Source organism: Camelina sativa, chromosome 2 (assembly GCF_030686135.1).
Source record: "Camelina sativa cultivar CO46 ecotype springtype chromosome 2, ASM3068613v1".
NCBI lineage: Eukaryota > Viridiplantae > Streptophyta > Magnoliopsida > Brassicales > Brassicaceae > Camelina > Camelina sativa.
In genome coordinates this window covers 5,202,065-5,218,978 of record NC_141881.1, presented here as the reverse complement: position 1 = coordinate 5,218,978, position 16,914 = coordinate 5,202,065, and the positions used below count along the sequence as shown (strand labels likewise).

The 16,914-nt window shown below is 37.0% G+C and overlaps 3 protein-coding genes across 6 annotated transcripts; all 3 read right to left on the bottom strand.

The window, feature by feature from the left end:
- Positions 1–3,220: 3,220 nt before the first annotated feature.
- LOC104722605 (small ribosomal subunit protein eS27y) lies at positions 3,221–4,350 on the bottom strand. The gene is made up of 4 exons (XM_010440806.3): positions 4,200–4,350; positions 4,007–4,108; positions 3,877–3,905; positions 3,221–3,599 (listed from the first exon to the last, which is right to left on the bottom strand). Exons 1-4 carry the CDS (start codon positions 4,200–4,202, stop codon positions 3,476–3,478), a joined length of 258 nt encoding a protein of 85 aa, XP_010439108.2. The 5' UTR covers positions 4,203–4,350; the 3' UTR covers positions 3,221–3,475.
- A 5,653-nt stretch (positions 4,351–10,003) lies between these two features.
- Positions 10,004–12,912, bottom strand: LOC104722614 (uncharacterized). Its single transcript, XM_010440820.3, has 3 exons — positions 12,485–12,912; positions 12,031–12,353; positions 10,004–11,907 (listed from the first exon to the last, which is right to left on the bottom strand). The coding sequence occupies exons 1-3, from the start codon at positions 12,711–12,713 to the stop codon at positions 10,204–10,206; spliced, it is 2,256 nt and encodes a 751-aa protein (XP_010439122.1). The 5' UTR covers positions 12,714–12,912; the 3' UTR covers positions 10,004–10,203.
- A 259-nt stretch (positions 12,913–13,171) lies between these two features.
- Positions 13,172–16,361, bottom strand: LOC104722622 (uncharacterized). Of its 4 annotated transcripts, none has more exons than XR_015577704.1 (12): positions 16,183–16,361; positions 15,669–15,753; positions 15,439–15,565; positions 15,198–15,325; positions 14,922–15,094; positions 14,615–14,732; positions 14,415–14,496; positions 14,270–14,327; positions 14,086–14,158; positions 13,913–13,996; positions 13,746–13,826; positions 13,172–13,657 (listed from the first exon to the last, which is right to left on the bottom strand). XR_015577704.1 is itself a non-coding variant. In XM_087480750.1 (12 exons), the coding sequence occupies exons 2-12, from the start codon at positions 15,704–15,706 to the stop codon at positions 13,454–13,456; spliced, it is 1,170 nt and encodes a 389-aa protein (XP_087336876.1). In that variant the 5' UTR covers positions 15,707–15,753; positions 16,183–16,361; the 3' UTR covers positions 13,172–13,453. The 4 variants fall into 4 exon arrangements, 3 of the variants coding, with proteins under 3 accessions (XP_087336876.1, XP_087336880.1, XP_087336877.1); XM_087480750.1 differs by having other exon boundaries at positions 14,270–14,331; XM_087480754.1 differs by having other exon boundaries at positions 14,270–14,331; positions 15,198–15,320; positions 16,183–16,328.
- Between the last annotated feature and the right edge of the window lie 553 nt (positions 16,362–16,914).

The following is a 16,914-nucleotide window of genomic DNA, read 5'->3' as shown; positions in this document are numbered from 1 at the left end:
GATGTCGCGGAGGAAAGCAAAAGATGCTGCCATTTTGATAGTATAGTTTTCAGCTTGGTGTGATTGTGGATGTGTTTGGCTGTCGATGATTGTTGGTGAGGCACTGTTTATATAGCCTGCAATTGGGATTTGTTATGATTGCGTATCGAATGTTGAGATTATTTGAGATCTTAGTTGTTTTGGAAGGTTTGATTTTGTTTTGGTAGGATTGAGTTGTTTACGTTCATTATATATCATGATTGCCAATCTAAATGCGATGATGAAGATTGTATATGATTGATTGATGATTCTGGTTTGCTAATTTGGCAGAAAATTAGGAATAGAGTGGAAGGAAGTTAAAGAAGGTTAAACCAATTACTATATTTGCGGGTATAGAAAGATAGCATCCGAGATTTGTATATTGTTGAAGAAATTGAATATGACTTCAAGTAAGTCGCAAATTAACATGCGAGTTTAGTGGGGAAGAAATTTCAGATGATTAGAAATTGAATATGGTAAGATATTATCTGGAAAATTGATGCATCATGAGATGGAAAATTGATATACGATTATAATGGGATTCCCGTTTGATTATTTACCCTATACTAGATTCGGACCCGCACATACGTGCGGGGTTGATTTCAAAAACTAAGTTTACTAACATGTTTGTAAAGAATTTTTTAAGGAATGTCATTAATTTTCAAGATCCACACTCTACATTCAGTTTAGACAAAAAGAATGATCGAATTTGTATTTGTTATCAATAAAAGACAACTACATTAAAAAAAGTAGTAAAAGAAAACGGTACATATATTTTTTTTTAGCCCATTGGCAAAATCCCTACATTCGTAGGGAGCAGAACTTGATCTCTGGTGTAATGGTGCCTTGTGCATTAAAGACTTACCATGTTTTGGGACAGAAAACAGTATATTTATTCTGGGACAGAAAATGCGTCTCTTCCCGTATATGTTAATTAAGATTTTTCCATCGCATAACTAAGGTTTTAATAATAATTTAACTATTAGAGATCTTATATTTTAGTCCAACAAATAAGAAAATATGTAAGAGATTCAGAACTGCATATGTGTACGATGTTTTATTGGTAGATATATTTATTTGATATGACATTTAGAACATAAACTTATATTGGGCTGCTTTCATAATATTGTTATTGCTTCACCATAAATTTTGGATCAATAGCGAACCCGGATCGATTGTGATCTGGATTAGTGATCAGCTAGAATTCTGTTTAACTTGGTAACCATCAAACCAATTAAAAACACCAAAAATTTTATGAACTGGATGACCTAAATATAGTTGTCAAACAGGTTAAACCGTCTGCTATGTAATAAATTACATTATATTGATCCACAAAAAACTTGTCCCATGTAATCCACATAAGTAAATGTTATGTATGCATCTATCATGCTTGAATCCGTGTTACCCAAAATTCTCATCCTCATATTTTCTCCATAATAGTTTAGAAAATATATTTATTTTCTGAATTACATGTTTTCTTCCCTATAGATATTAAATTAGATGATCATTTTAGAAATATCAAATAATATGTTACCAAAATTACATAAGTTTTCATATATACATTATCAATATTAATAATCTGATTAGTTATGAACACTTTTTAAAACGTTCATAAATATTGGCTACTTATCAAGTTGTTGATTTAATTTCAATTATTTAGTAATTTGTAAAGAAAGATCCACTAGTTTATTTGAACAGGATCCAACGGGTCAAAAATTAGATGGTCTTTACAACCAAAAAATAAAATTATCTTTTTGATTTTTTATCTTCCAATAAAAAATATTATACCCGTAAAATATGAAACAAAAAATGTAATATATTAATAAACAATTTGTTTTTATACCACACATATATATCTATTACAGAACTACATGTTGTTTTCATCTATATAACTCTAAAATACAGTAAAATAAATCACAAGTAAAGTATACTTCATGTAAGAAGTGCCTTAATTTTATTCCTCCCTGTTTACCTTAAAAAATACAGATATTACAATCGTAAATCATTTTTAAAAGTCTTTTAATCATGCAATTTCAAAAATTTGATTAGACTATGGGCCAGATAGTTTAATCATCCAAGTTCTCGTTTTCAGGAAATTAGCATAACCTTCTATCCTAATGTTCATGTGTACTTAATCTTATATACAAAAAGTAAAATAATAACTTTAGTTTACATATAATTTTGAGACTATAATACATGAATTTAATATATTATTGGTTTAGTAAATCAACTTAATAGTTGCATCTCCTGGTTTCTTTTTGCTTCATACTCAAGATGCCACTGGTTTAATCTTTGAGGACAAAACTCTGGAACAAATCAATAAGTTGAGGCATGTGAGAAAAACATCAAAAGAAATATTTTGATTTTAATGGAACCAAAGAAACACAAAAGAATACTACCAAAAAATAAAATAAAAACACCAAAAGAAATATTTTAATAGAACTACAACTATGAATCCGAGTGATCAACTTGTCAATAGAAGCAGTATTTATACAAAAACAAATAAGCTGTCATTTAGGGTAATAGAAAAATCTTTCATCATTAAAAATATAAATTATTTTGTATACATCATTAAAAATATAAATTATTTTGAATAATAGTTCTCAAAATATTTTGTAATCGTGTATACATAATTCGAAATTGGAGATCATATTATCTTGGAAGATTATGTTAACTATTTGATATTGTGTTGGTAATTTATGAGATTTGTTTACATTAATTTGGTAAGATTATATGAACTTCCCTTACAAATTCTAAGCTAATTGTGGGAGATTGATTTAGTTAGATTGTTTATGGTAGGTATTAATATGAGCCAATTTTTATGTGATATGTATATGTTAGGTATTAATTATTCCAATCCCGATTTGGAAGGCCTGCGCCGAAGATATTGCCATTTGGGTTACCTATATTAATCGCATCCGATTTGGTTCGGCTAATATCAATCTAGTTGGTCATAGATTAATATCAATCTGTCTGGATACACAATTTATATATCCTTGTTCTGTTTTCAGTGATATTTTATGTAATAATCTCTTAATCTATGTCTACTTATTAAAAATGCTTCCCTTTTAATAGTATAGATTGATTGTTTTTATTTGAAGTAAAAATATTTTAAAAGTATTAATGATTAATGATTAATGATATTAATGATAATAGCATAAGATTGTAAATAGTTCTCAATTTGAAGGGTTTTTTCATAAAATTGCTGTGAAAATGTTAATATAGATTAATTAAAAGAAAGGATAAAAACAAAGAAATCAGAAATATATATATATGACTAGAGCCTAGAATTACTAAACAGAGAAAAACTCAGGCAAATACAAATAAATCTTACGAAAATGATTACAAGATCATAGATTATGGGGAAAGGAAATATCACTTCAATATAATAAAGGAATAATAACGTAGTAATTAATGGCTCTGGATTTTGATTAACATCGATGCTCTTTAATTTCTCCTAAGATGTTTCTTTCTTCAAGCATCCCTGTGTGAGCTTTGCTTTACCACCAGCGGGCTGGCACAGAACTGTGTTACATTTTGCACACACTACAACTGTTTGAGAATGGCTGAACATAGTGGTTCTGCAAATTAACCCGTAAAGCAATGTGTCAACAAGTGTAATCTATACAAGATAAAACAGTATTAACTTTTTTTTTTGTGTGTCAAAGACAGTATTAACTATCTTTAGTTAACTAAAGCGCAAATCATCACTCAACATGATATCAAGGTTGACAACTTAATTCACATTACTAAGACCAATCTATATATAGTTTCAATCAAACAACATTCAAATCTGTACCAAACAACATTTTCAGGCTCTGTAGAAGAATCATTTACGACAAAAATTAGACAACTCACATGTTGAAACATCCCAGACACTTAACGTCCTGGAAACACAAAGAAAGCATAATCACTTCAGTACTCTTATTTGAATCGTGTTCACTTGTTTTACAGATTCTGGAAGAAAAGGCGACAAAATAAACAGTACCATGAAGAAAGAGTTGGGAGACTGCACGAGACGTTTGAGTTTGTGCTTTCTTTTCTCGAGCTCAGCAGGAGGATTGAGCAGGTCGATGTCATTTTGGAGTACCTAATCCAAAGATATCCAAAACAAAATCAGAAATTTCAAAGAGAGAACAAAATCACAAACAAGGAGAAGAACAGAGCTGAGAAAACTTCACCATGAGTGCTTTACGGTAAGGAGACGAAGACGACTTTGTGAAAACCCTAGAAGCAAAACAGAAGAAGTCTTGCCTAGGCTACTTGAGCGGAGGTATGTATATGTCTGTCTATGACAAAATGTTACACTTATTCATAGGCCCAAGCGATTATATGTTACAGAAGAAGATATTTGAAGATATTTTGCAGAGCCCACACGTGCGACTCTCACGTGTGAAGTTATGTGGTTCAAGCTCGTGACACGTGGTTGGCTGGACGCAGAAGTCTGTTGGAGATTATTTTCTTATATGGGCAATTGTTAGCTCTTTTCTTTTTTATCGAATAATCTTGTAAACTCAAATCCTCAAATTGATACTCTGGTTCGTCGGGTTTCTCTCGTTTCGAGAGCCGGCAAGGTGATCCTCCATGTTTTTATGAACATCGAGTGGTTACGTTAATGGAAATTTAAGTGTTGATCGTTAAGTGTTGATCGTTTCATTGTTGTGTGGTTTAATTGTATTAAAGGTATCAGAGCTCAATCGATTCTCGGAATGGGTGTAGAAACTAGATCTCAGGTGGGGGAAACACGAAATCAAGGAGGTGCGATGGTAGATCCATTGGAGTCAAGGATGACGCGACTGGAGAATCTAGTGGCGGATCAAAGCGAACAGATGAAGAAACAACTGATGGAGCAGAGTCAAAAGATGAAGAATCATATCGCAGAAATGTTCGAAGCTTTGAGCCGTACCACAGCTAATCGCGGTAAGGAAGTTATGAAAGAAGCAGATCTAGAAGCAACAGAGTGTGATCGGAGTGGAGTGAGCAAAGAACGAAGTGATCCACGGTCATCGTCATCTCGCGAGGTCCGATCGAATCATTTGGATCCTCCTAAGGTCATCAGATCTGAACCTGTGCAATCAGAATCTTCTCACCACTACGGTAATCTCACTCGATTGGGAAGGATTGATTTCCCAAGGTTTGACGGTAATCAAATCAAGGAGTGGTTGTTTAAGGTTGAAGAATTTTTCGGTGTTGATTATACTCCTAGGGAAATGAGGGTTAAGATGGCTGCTATACATTTTGATGGACACGCAGCAACTTGGCATTTTTCATTTGTTCAGTCTGGGATAGGATTGGAAGTATTGTATGATTGGGATGAGTATGCGAAGTTACTCAAGGAGAGGTTTGAAGACGAGTGTGACGATCCGATGGCTGAACTCAAAGCGTTGCAAGAGACGGATGGAATTGTTGATTATCACCAAAGATTTGATCTGATCAAAACAAGGGTGAATCTCTCTGAAGACTATTTGGTTAGCTTGTATTTGGCAGGGTTGCGGTTAGATACTCAAATGCATGTCGATATGTTTGAACCACGAACTATTCGTCAATGTCTACGCTTGGGAAGATTGTATGAACGAGCTCATCCAAGGAAGCAGAATAATCAGATGAGTGTGAACTCTAAACCTAATAATACCTTCCAAGGGAGTCGGGGAAGTGTACAGAGAGATGGTGGGCACCAGTTGACCAAAAATGTGACTAAGACGGCCGAGCAGACACCTAAGAAGTTTTTGTCTAAGGAAGAAATGAGTGATCGAAGGGCTAAAGGATTATGTTATTGGTGTGATGAAAAATTTACACATGAGCATTACCAACAGAATCATAAGAAAACTCAGTTGTACTCCATGGAACTTGATGAGGAAGTTGTGAAGGAGTTGGTGAGGTTGGAAGAGGAAGACGATGAAGAGAATATGCCTCGAGTATCTGTTAATGCTGTCTCGGGCATATCAGACCACAAGACTATGAGGGTTAAAGGATTGTTTGGGAAAAAGCCAATTTATGCATTGTTAGATTCTGGATCGACACATAATTTTGTAGATCCTAAGGTTGCTGCTAAACTTGGTTGTGACGTGAAAATTTCGGGGTTGCGTCGTGTGGCAGTGGCTGATGGTCGGAAGTTAGCAGTGCAAGGAAGGGTTGATGGGTTCGAATGGAGGTTCAGGTCGACTTTTTTCCAATCTGATGTCATGTTAATTCCACTACAAGGTTGCGACATGGTATTGGGGGTTCAATGGTTGGAGACTTTAGGGCCTATTACATGGGACTTCAAGGAGTTGGAGATGGAATTCTTCTGGAAGAAGAGGAGAGTGATGTTGCATGGTATCAAAAATGGGTCTGTAAGAGATGTCAAGGCACAGAAACTTAAGAAGGTAGATGAGGAAGAAGTACAAGTTTCTATGATCTGTGTAAAAGACAGTGACACTAAGGATGAGGTGGAAGGTTTGATGTTAAGTGCTTTAACTGAAGTTTCAGAAGCTTGTCCTTTGGTTGATGTAGTGGTACAGGAGTTTCCTGACGTCTTTGCAGAGCCTACCGAGTTACCACCATTTAGAAAGAACCACGATCATAAGATTTTGCTAGTGGAAGGTGCGAACCCGGTGAATCAAAGACCCTATCGATATGCGACACATCAAAAGAATGAGATTGATAAAATAGTTGAAGAAATGTTGACTGGTGGAATTATTCAACCTAGTTCTAGTCCTTTTGCCTCACTTGTGGTATTGGTGAAAAAGAAAGATGGAAGTTGGAGGTTATGTGTTGATTACAGGGAGCTAAATGGTATCACGGTCAAGGATAGATTTCCGATACCATTGATTGAAGACTTGTTGGATGAATTGGGGGGTTCGATTGTGTTTTCTAAACTTGATCTTCGTGCTGGTTATCATCAAGTGAGAATGCAGGAAGAGGATGTATCAAAGACGGCTTTTAAAACGCATGGAGGCCATTATGAATATATGGTTATGCCATTTGGGTTAACCAATGCACCTGCAACATTTCAAAGTCTGATGAATTCAGTGTTCAAGGCATTTCTCAGAAAATTTGTTTTGGTGTTCTTTGATGATATTCTCATCTACAGCAGCAGTATTCAAGAGCATGTTCAGCATTTACGTATGGTATTTGAGGTTATGCGCAAGGAGAAGTTATTTGCGAAGTTGAGTAAGTGTGCATTTGCTGAGGATCGGGTTGAGTACTTGGGACATTTCATCAGTGCAGAGGGGGTCTCTACGGATCCGGCTAAGGTGCGAGCTGTCGCAGAGTGGCCTAAACCGAGTACACTTAAACAACTCCGGGGATTCTTAGGCTTGGCAGGTTATTATAGAAGGTTTATAAAAAGTTTTGGAATCATTGCTGGTCCTTTACATGCATTAACCAAGACTTATGCGTTTGTATGGAATGGAGAAGCTCAGGATGCGTTTGACAGTTTGAAAGAGGCACTCAGTTTGGCTCCTGTATTGGCATTACCAATATTCACCAAGGTGTTTGTGGTGGAAACTGATGCTTGTGGACAAGGAATTGGTGCTGTTCTCATGCAAGAGGGTCACCCGATTTCTTATATCAGTCGACATTGAAGGGAAAACAATTACATTTGTCTATCTATGAAAAGGAACTGTTAGCTGTGATCTTTGCTGTTCAGAAATGGCGTCATTACCTTCTATCTGCTCATTTCATCATCAAAACGGATCAACGCAGTTTGAAATATTTGCTCGAACAGTGCCTTAACACACCTATTCAGCAGCAATGGCTGCCAAAATTGTTAGAGTTTGATTATGAAATTCAATACAAAAAGGGTAAAGAGAATATAGTGGCTGACGCTCTGTCACGAGTGGAAGGGTCTGAAGTGTTGCATATGGCTCTGTCGGTGGTTGAGTGTGATCTTCTGAAAGAAATTCAGGGAGCTTATGCCTTAGATGCAGAGATTCAGTCCATCATTAGTATTTTGGAGGCTAACCCGAATGGTAAGAAACACTTTTCTTGGATGCAGGGTATTTTGAGGCGTAAGAGTAAAATTGTTGTGCCTAAGGATGTGAAGATTCGTGATACAATTTTGGAATGGCTTCATTGCTCGGGGGTTGGTGGTCATTCTGGTCGAGATGTGACTTATCAACGAATCAAAGGAGTTTTCTATTGGAAGGGAATGGCGAATGATATTCAAACTTATATCAGGGGTTGTCATGTTTGTCAGCAATGTAAGTCTGATAATGCAGCTTCACCAGGTCTCTTACAACCTTTACCAATTCCTGAATCTCTCTGGAGTGATGTTTCAATGGATCTCATAGAGGGACTTCCCTTATCTGCGAACATGTCAGTGATCATGGTAGTGGTGGATCGATTAAGCAAAGCAGCTCATTTCATTGCTCTCTCACACCCTTACAGTGCACTGACAGTTGCTCAAGCATATCTGGATAATGTTTTTAAGCTTCATGGGTGTCCTAATTCTATTGTCAGTGATAGGGATGCTGTTTTTACCAGTGAGTTCTGGAAAGAGTTCTTTGCTTTACAGGGTGTGACTCTGAAAATGTCCACTACTTATCACCCTCAGAGTGATGGGCAGACTGAGGTTGTTAACAGATGTTTGGAGAACTATTTGAGGTGTATGTGCCATGCTCAACCCAACATGTGGTGCAAATGGTTGGCATTAACAGAGTATTGGTATAACACAAATTATCACACGTCTACGCGTATGACTCCCTATGAGGCTGTTTATGGTCAGGCACCGCCTGTGCATTTACCTTATTTGCCCGGTGAAACGAAGGTGGCAGTAGTGGCTAGGTCCTTGCAGGAGAGGGAGAACATGATGAAGTTATTGAAATTTCACCTCATGCGTGCTCAGCATAGGATGAAACAGAATGCGGATCAACATCGAACGGAGAGGGATTTTGACATTGGAGAGTATGTGTATTTGACACTTCAACCATATAGCCAAAATTCAGTGGTGGTACGGATGAATCAGAAGCTGGCACCTAAATATTATGGTCCTTATAAGATCATCGATCGTTGTGGAGAAGCCGCATACAAATTGGAGCTTCCGGCGGGTACCAAGATCCATCCTGTCTTTCATGTTTCTCAACTGAAGGTTCTGGTTGGTAATGTTCCAATTGCTACTCAGTTACCTACGGTGATGCCTGATGTCTTTGAGAAGGAGCCAGAGTTGATCTTGGAGCGTAAGATGGTTAACAGGCAGGGTCGTGCTGCTACCAAGGTGTTGGTTAAGTGGTGTGATCAACCGGTTGAGGAAGCTACTTGGGAATTCTTATTTGACTTGAAGAAGAAGTTCCCTGCTTTTGAAGCTTAAAGACCCTTGTGGACAAGGCTCTGCAAAGGAGGGAGATTTGTTACAGAAGAAGATATTTGAAGATATTTTGCAGAGCCCACACGTACGACTCTCACGTGTGAAGTTATGTGGTTCAAGCTCGTGACACGTGGTTGGCTGGACGCAGAAGTCCGTTGGAGATTATTTTCTTATATGGGCAATTGTTAGCTCTTTTCTTTTTTATCGAATAATCTTGTAAACTCAAATCCTCAAATTGATACTCTGGTTCGTCGGGTTTCTCTCGTCTCGAGAGCCGGCAAGGTGATCCTCCATGTTTTTATGAACATCTGAGTGGTTACGTTAATGGAAATTTAAGTGTTGATCGTTAATTGTTGATCGTTTCATTGTTGTGTGGTTTAATTGTATTATTATACATATAAACGAGTAAGGAGTAGACGTTCGTTGTTACGGTAAGATAATATGCATTGTAACAGTTATTATGCTTTACAATGCAGATTAGTTTTTTAGGTTCTCAATCAACTTGGCATCAAACTCCAAAGCACGCGGGTGGCCCGAAAGTACCCCCTCGCGAGTCGCGAGTGTTCTTGATGTATGTGGCATCAACTATTGCGATTTTTCGAATTTGATCGAGCTTTTCAATCCCAAAACTCAGTTATACTCTGTTTCCCTCTCTTCCCTTATATGTATGTTAAATTGTTGCTTCATTGAACACGCATGTTTAGAAGCTTATTTTGTTCTGCTACAATAGTTTATAATTACAAAGGTTATTTGTATGACTAATAATAATCCACCAGAGTTCAATCATCCCCTAGTATCATTAAACCTTACAACTTCTTTCAACACTAGCCTCTAGACTGCAACAGAGCAAAAACCTCAGAATGTATTTATCAGGAAAATGCGGGCATTTACTTTCTCCGTTATATCAGACTTGCTTCTGATATTTCATCATTCAAGTGTAGATGCATTTCATTCGTCTCATAGTGATCCATCTCCACAGACGAAAGGGTATCTGTTGGTGGTCCTTTGAGTTCTTCATCTTCCACTGAGACTAAGTTATCATCATCATAAGCTTCGTTCTTGCAATCTACATCAGTCTTGGAATCTTCTGTGAAGAGTGCCTCAAAGAAACTTTTGCTATCTGAGTCTTGACTCTCTGAACTAAATTTCACATCCAGGACTGGAGTTAGGAAATCGACTGAAGAAGTAGTCGGTTGAAGACCGAAAACACTCTTCAAGACATCATCCATTCCAGGCTCTCCTTTGCATTTTGCAGTAGTTACATTTGGATTCTTGAGCTCGTGTATCAAGGAATCGGAATCCCTGTGGTTGTCCTTTTCTGTGTAACAATCAGCTTTAGTGCTTGATGTAAACATCTCTTCATCTAAAGCATTGTCCCTGATGCTAACCACCGTCTCAGCTTCCTCCTCATCCCCTCCAAAACTATCATCCAGTTTTTTAGAAACTCCATATATCATTTCCTGAGAACCATCATCTTTGATACATGGAGTAATTTCAGGCTCTTCCTGTGAAGAAGTTGGGCTCCCCAAGGTAGAGTGCGTGTTTTCCAACTCCTGTGCTGGAACTTGGCTTTTGTCTGGATGGCCACTCGTCTGAGGTTTCTCTTCTATCTCCTCCTCATCATCTTCATATAAAAATTCTGGGGCTGTAACTAGGAGGGCTTTGCTGTATTTTCCATCGGCGATCGAATGTGAAGACAAGAATCCAGCAAGTGCAGATGCTAAAGCATCATTTATAGACAAGGAACGTTTTGGTTTCTCTTCAAAAGAATGACCAACCTCCTCATTACTGATCTCATTTCCTGAGTTTGAGTTTGAGCTATTCTCAAACTCCAGCTGTTCCAATCTGTTATTTGGTAGTACAACCGCACCATCTTCAACAGGGACAAGTAATTTTGTACAAGAAACCAATATTGGATTATGAGAGAATCGATCCAACTCATGGGTATCAGGAATTTTATGTGTATCATTGGCATTGCCCAGAGCATCTGGATTGGGTATTCTCGTTTGACAAACCAATTCAGAATCAAATGGTTTGTTTCCTAGCTGTTGGAGTTTCTTCTCGACTAGCTGGAGCCTTGCATCAATACTGTTGATAGGTTTCAACATTTGATCTTCAAATCTTGTCAGGATAGTTTCTATTCTGCTAACCTTGTTAACAAGATCATACAGGATAGTCTCCATATTAGCAGGCCTGATTTCTTCTCCAGAGACTCGGTGCTTTGAAAGAGTATCAACAAAAACTGGAGGTGGGCTCACTCCCATTTGATCACCTTTGCTGAAATTTATCTCCTGGTGAATATCATTCACGATCTTATCAGAGTCATTTGAGTATCCTAAAGTTGATGGGTTAGTGCTGTTGGACTTGTCAGAAGAAACTTGTTCTTTTCCTCGAGAGAGCTGCAAAATAGCGGGCATAAACATAGCCATCAAGGAACTAGTGGATGAAATTCCTGCTCCACTTGCTTCTGACTCACTTGGATCAGCAAACACATACACTTGATCAACAAGTGCACATCTTTTATCCTGAAGAGAGAGAAGACGGAGTGTAATCGAAGTGCAAGGTTCCGCATCATTGATCTCCGCAGTAGCTTCATAAAAATCCTGAAAGAAAAAAAAAAAAAAGAGCATATAACAACTTACCCCATTAACATCAATCAACCATTACTAAAAAAAAAACTACAACTAGATAGACCCATAAAGCAAGCAAGCGCAAAGACTCGTTACCTGTTTCCCTAACTGTAACATTGGAATCAGACCTTTTGCATCATTCAAGAGAGAATCATCACCCGCTTTCACTTCAACCCAATCATCTTTGCTCGTTCGTCCATTACCATTATTATATTTTACCATCGAACCCTTATTAGAATCATCTGAGTCAGTAAAAGGAATCAGAAGAACTTGTTCATCTCTCACTGCAACACCACATCGAACTGTACACAAGTATTCCTTATCGCCATGACGCCGCTTTTTCGTGTAATACACTTCGTATACTCGTGCACTACTTCGAATATAAACTTGCCTTAATTCATGCTCTTGTGCAAATGTTACTGCAACCAAAAAAACAAACATTTCACCACATCGATTTCAGAGTATACCATTTTCTATTATATAACGATCTTCTACTTCGCATCGGAGTGGTTTATTCAGAATCACGGAGAATAACGATTAAGGAACCTACTTGTAATTTCACAAGGCTCGCCGTTGGGAACCGGAACCGGAGGGAGTAGAAGTAGCGGGGACTTGGCGACATGATCGACGGCGGTGAAGGAGGACTCAAAGGAGATGGAGTCTGTGAGAGAACCGACGGCGAGATTCCAGTTTGTTGTAGGATTGAACTCGTCGGCGTGGTTGCTCGCATCCATGGCCTCTTCCTCGCTCTGATTCGAGGAGATTTTGGGTTTATTCATTCTATTGAGGGGAAGCTTTTGGATCCAAATTGATGATATATAAATGAATATCTATCTCATTTTTTTTTTTTTTTTTTTTTTTTACAGTAATTAATGTTAACTTTTAATATAATTTAAGTTAGACTCCATTAGATTTGAAAGTTGTTGATGGATGGATTAAATTCTGTCGAGTGTCATCTGTGTCAACTAATATGTCCATGAAAAACAACTCAAGATCAGATTTGGCATATACTTTGTGGACTAAAGATCATTGGCAAGTCGTCACATAGGTGGGATGTGGATCACAAGTTTTTGTTTTGTTTCATTGCAGATATGAAGTTAGAGATTAGAACTGCAGAAAACTATATCCCTCTCTCTCTCTCTCTCTACAACAAAAAACAGGTGGGTACATGGCATTAACATTACTAAAGTAAAGCATTGTAATGACTTCTGTCTGAGAAATGAGTTGCACACTAAGCTTTTCCCGAGTGTCTTGGTATATAAGAATGGAGAATGTTCCTCAGTGTGAAAAATAATACAGAAAGCATCAACCGAAAAAGTTTCCTTGCAAAAAACATTGAACACTACTTTGGATCCCAACATATATATATATATATCTTTTGTTTTTTGCTTTTTCCTTCTTTAAAATCAAGTGGTCAGAACAGTATCACATCTTTATAGCTACACAAAGTCGAATCTTGATCCTCGTGATGTTTCAGCTAGTACCTAGTTCCCGGTATGGCCACGAAATATAGATTTTGTCATTCCTCCTCCTCATCAAGAATCACAGCTCTCCTTGGTAGCATTTCCAATGCTTCGGATGATTCTTTTTCATAAGGAGGAGGCAACAAACGTCGTACATCCGCAAAGAGATCTTCACGCCCAGTCGCTTCTTTGACAACAGATGAATCGAGAACAAAGTCGGGTATTGCTGGTAACACTTGGTCCAAGAATGATTTTAAGGTCTACACAACATAAGAGGTGAGTTAACACGGTGACAAGAGTTTGATAGCAAGTAAAAAAATTAAAAAGAGTGTCACTGAATTCACTAACGGTGCAATGCAAGAGAGCAGCATCGGTTCTACGTTTCCACTGGCCATTTCCAGACTCCGAGTGGAATAGATTGATCAACGGCTGCAGCAAGGTTTTGCTCTTGTTAAATTACGTCGTTGTCATTGGGAAATAACTTAATAAAAATCAAGACTTAGAAAGACCATTACCCTCACTATATCTCGAAGATTTGGTCGGCCTTTTCCATATTTCCCGAGGACCGACTCTCCATAGACTTGATATTTTTCAAGAACCTAAAAGTCAATTAGAGACAGCAAAACAAATCAGATGTCAGTTAAAATTGTTGAAGAATCTATTTCAGAAAGTAAATATTATTCAAAACCTGTCGCCTTGTAATTCCACTGCTTGGAGATCCATAAATTACAGTATCGACGTGTCCCAAAGTGTGCCAGGGACTGCATATAGCCAGCATAGATTTCCATAAATCAGCCAAAAGAAAAAAAGAGCAAAACTCTCATATGATGTTTAACAATAATTAAAATTTACAGCAAAAGGCTTTCACATACTTGTAGTATACAGCACGCCCAAGCATAACGCCATGAGCTCCAGACCTTAATGCGGCATCTGCCTACAGTTCAATACAAGAAGTGTAGAAAAAGGTACAACTTCGGGATTAAAAAAAAAAAAAAAAAAAAAAACAGCTTTAGAAACCTCAACCACAGAGTTTATGCCTCCATTAATTGTGAACTTTAAGTCCGGAAAATCACGCAAAAGAGCAAAGAAAAACTCGTATCTGCATTGGAAAGAGCAGATGAAAATGTGAGAGATGTATGGAAACAGGCAGTATTAAAGCAATAATATATCCTCCAAGAAGAAGAACATAAGAGAAATGGAAGCCATTGTGCACATACTTTAAGGGTGGAATTCGACGGTTATCTGATGGGCTAAGTCCAGACAGCAACGCCTTCCGCGAATGTACGATGAAATGCTTAGTAGGAGATGATGAAGAAACTATATGAATGAAATTACCTGAAGAACAATAAAGAATTGATAAGGTACGGAAAGTCAATCAGATATGCAATTACCTGAACTCAGCAAAAAGTTGCTATTTGCAGTTGATTAAAAATAAACATGAGAAACGTCTGGGCACGTGTGAGAACATCAGTCTCCACTTAATACACATATAACTTGAAAGATAGGCACAAGGAAAAAACTTACAAAGCTCATTATACGAATCATGATCGTCAACACCTATTCGACATTTAACAGTGACAGCTGCATTGGTATTGGCAGCAATGACAGACATAGCCACACCAACAAACTTCGGGTTAAGCATATGACGAGCACCGAAACAACCTCGTCCACTTACTTTTGGGCTTGGACATCCACAGCTACAGAATCAACCAGCATGTTAGTAGACGAAAGTATAATGGGATGGAAATGGCACAGTTGTAATAACTCAATGAAAAGGAAACTTGAAAGAGATGCTCATGCTTGAAATTAATTTCATCATAGCCGTATGCATTAGCAAGCCGTGTTGCTTTTGCCAAATTTTCCAAGTTTCTTCCGCCAATTTGAAGAACAATGGGATGCTGGTCCGGAGAGTATGCCAAAAAGCTGTCCTGAGCATTACAAGAGTAAACATAAACACATAAATCAATGCGTTGTCATCAACACAAGAAGTATCTGCAGAGTTGAGAAAGAAGAGAAAGAAACCCTTAACCATTTTGATTACCAGGTTTTCTTCTTGATAGACAATGGTTTCAGCTGCTAACATTTCCGTGTAGAGCCATGCGTGTTTTGTTATAAGCCGTGCAAGGGTTCTGTAATGATTGTCTGTCCATCCCATCATCGGGGCTATACTGAAATATGAAATTTTTTTAAAAAGGAGATGAAGCTTAAAATCATTCACTGTCGATGAACATAATTAGTAAAAGGAGTAAAGCAGAAACACTAAGCACACACCTGAACAGAGGCGGACGATAAGCTTCTGAAACTGTCATGGCTTCGTATCACCAGATATGCCAGGTCTAGATAATAATAAAAAAAACTACACAGAGAATGTAGAATCTCAGGTTCATTCTTATGTTTTGATTCAAATCAATTGAATCAGAACATTACATTACTCAAGATAACGTTTCAACATGGTTTATCTAACTCAAACTTCACAAAGGACAGAATCTAAACCTAAAAGATACAAAACACTGTTCTAACTAGCAAAACATCAATTTCAGACCTAGAAAAAAAAAAGTTAATTTTGAATCTAAGTTTTTGAATTCCATTGATAACAGCGAAACCACAAGAATAAGTATAACGAACTGAAAAGTTCATGTACCATGAGAGAAACCACAGAACCGATCATGAATTAAGCATTAATTTAGGACAATGTCTTTTTGTGTCGGCTGTTTCGAGCGACGATGTAAAGGAGACGAAACGAGAAGAAGAGGAATAGCTTCTAAAGCATCGAAAGAAGACTTACGGTGGTAGATACGAAGAATACGGCTATAATGGAGGAGGAGAACGGCGAGACGAGTAGAGGTGACGAGCGCGAGAGACAGAGAGGGTGAAACTGGGATTTAGGTTCTTTGTGGTCGCCATTGGTCTTTTGTGGGTGGATGTGTATGTATGGTCGGTCCATTGGATTAGACATTTTAGAAGATTTTTTTGTTATTCTTATTATTAAATAATTTAAACCACATTTTATTTAATTAGTGATTGATAAAATATCTTCCCAAATTTTGTGTTACTGGACTTTGAATTTATGTAACATTTTTTTACTTTTATATTATTTTTACTTTTATATTATTTAATTGATAATATATCAAAATTTCTTGTTATTTAAAATTAACAACTTTTTCTAATAATATTAAAAATACAAGAAAAAAAATGATGAATTCCTCCTAAATTATTTTCCAAAAATACCACACTTTTTTTTTACAAAAATATCACAAAAGTTTTATTTTTCAAAAATACTATAAACAAAAAAAATTATTTTTCATTGGGTAGTTTTTTTTTTAGGTTTGGATTGACAAATATAGTTTTTACTATTTATGAGACTGCCAAATTAAATCTCATGAATGTAGTTTACTAATTTAGAAGTTTTAAAAAGTGTTGAGATACATTTTTTTTAGTATAGATGGTGTAAATTCAACATTACTATTTCGAGTTTTGACATTTTATGTGTTGATTAAGCAGATAGACTTTGTTTCAG

Bases quoted from the DNA above. Each gene is read 5' to 3' on its own strand.
- LOC104722605 (XM_010440806.3), bottom strand. The intron at 3,906-4,006 runs GTACTGTTTATT...TTGTGTTTCCAG, and splicing joins CTCCCAACTCTTTCTTCATG to GACGTTAAGTGTCTGGGATG. The intron at 3,600-3,876 runs GTGAGTTGTCTA...GTTAATTTGCAG, and splicing joins TGTCTGGGATGTTTCAACAT to AACCACTATGTTCAGCCATT.
- LOC104722614 (XM_010440820.3), bottom strand. From the start codon at position 12,713: ATGAATAAACCCAAAATCTCCTCGAATCAGAGCGAGGAAGAGGCCATG. The intron at 12,354-12,484 runs GTAGGTTCCTTA...TTTTGGTTGCAG, and splicing joins CGAGCCTTGTGAAATTACAA to TAACATTTGCACAAGAGCAT. The intron at 11,908-12,030 runs GTAACGAGTCTT...TTTTTCTTTCAG, and splicing joins TGTTACAGTTAGGGAAACAG to GATTTTTATGAAGCTACTGC.
- LOC104722622 (XM_087480750.1), bottom strand. From the start codon at position 15,706: ATGACAGTTTCAGAAGCTTATCGTCCGCCTCTGTTCAG. The intron at 14,497-14,614 runs GTATGTGCACAA...TTTCCAATGCAG, and splicing joins CGTCGAATTCCACCCTTAAA to ATACGAGTTTTTCTTTGCTC. The intron at 13,827-13,912 runs GTAATGGTCTTT...ACCTTGCTGCAG, and splicing joins ATCTTCGAGATATAGTGAGG to CCGTTGATCAATCTATTCCA.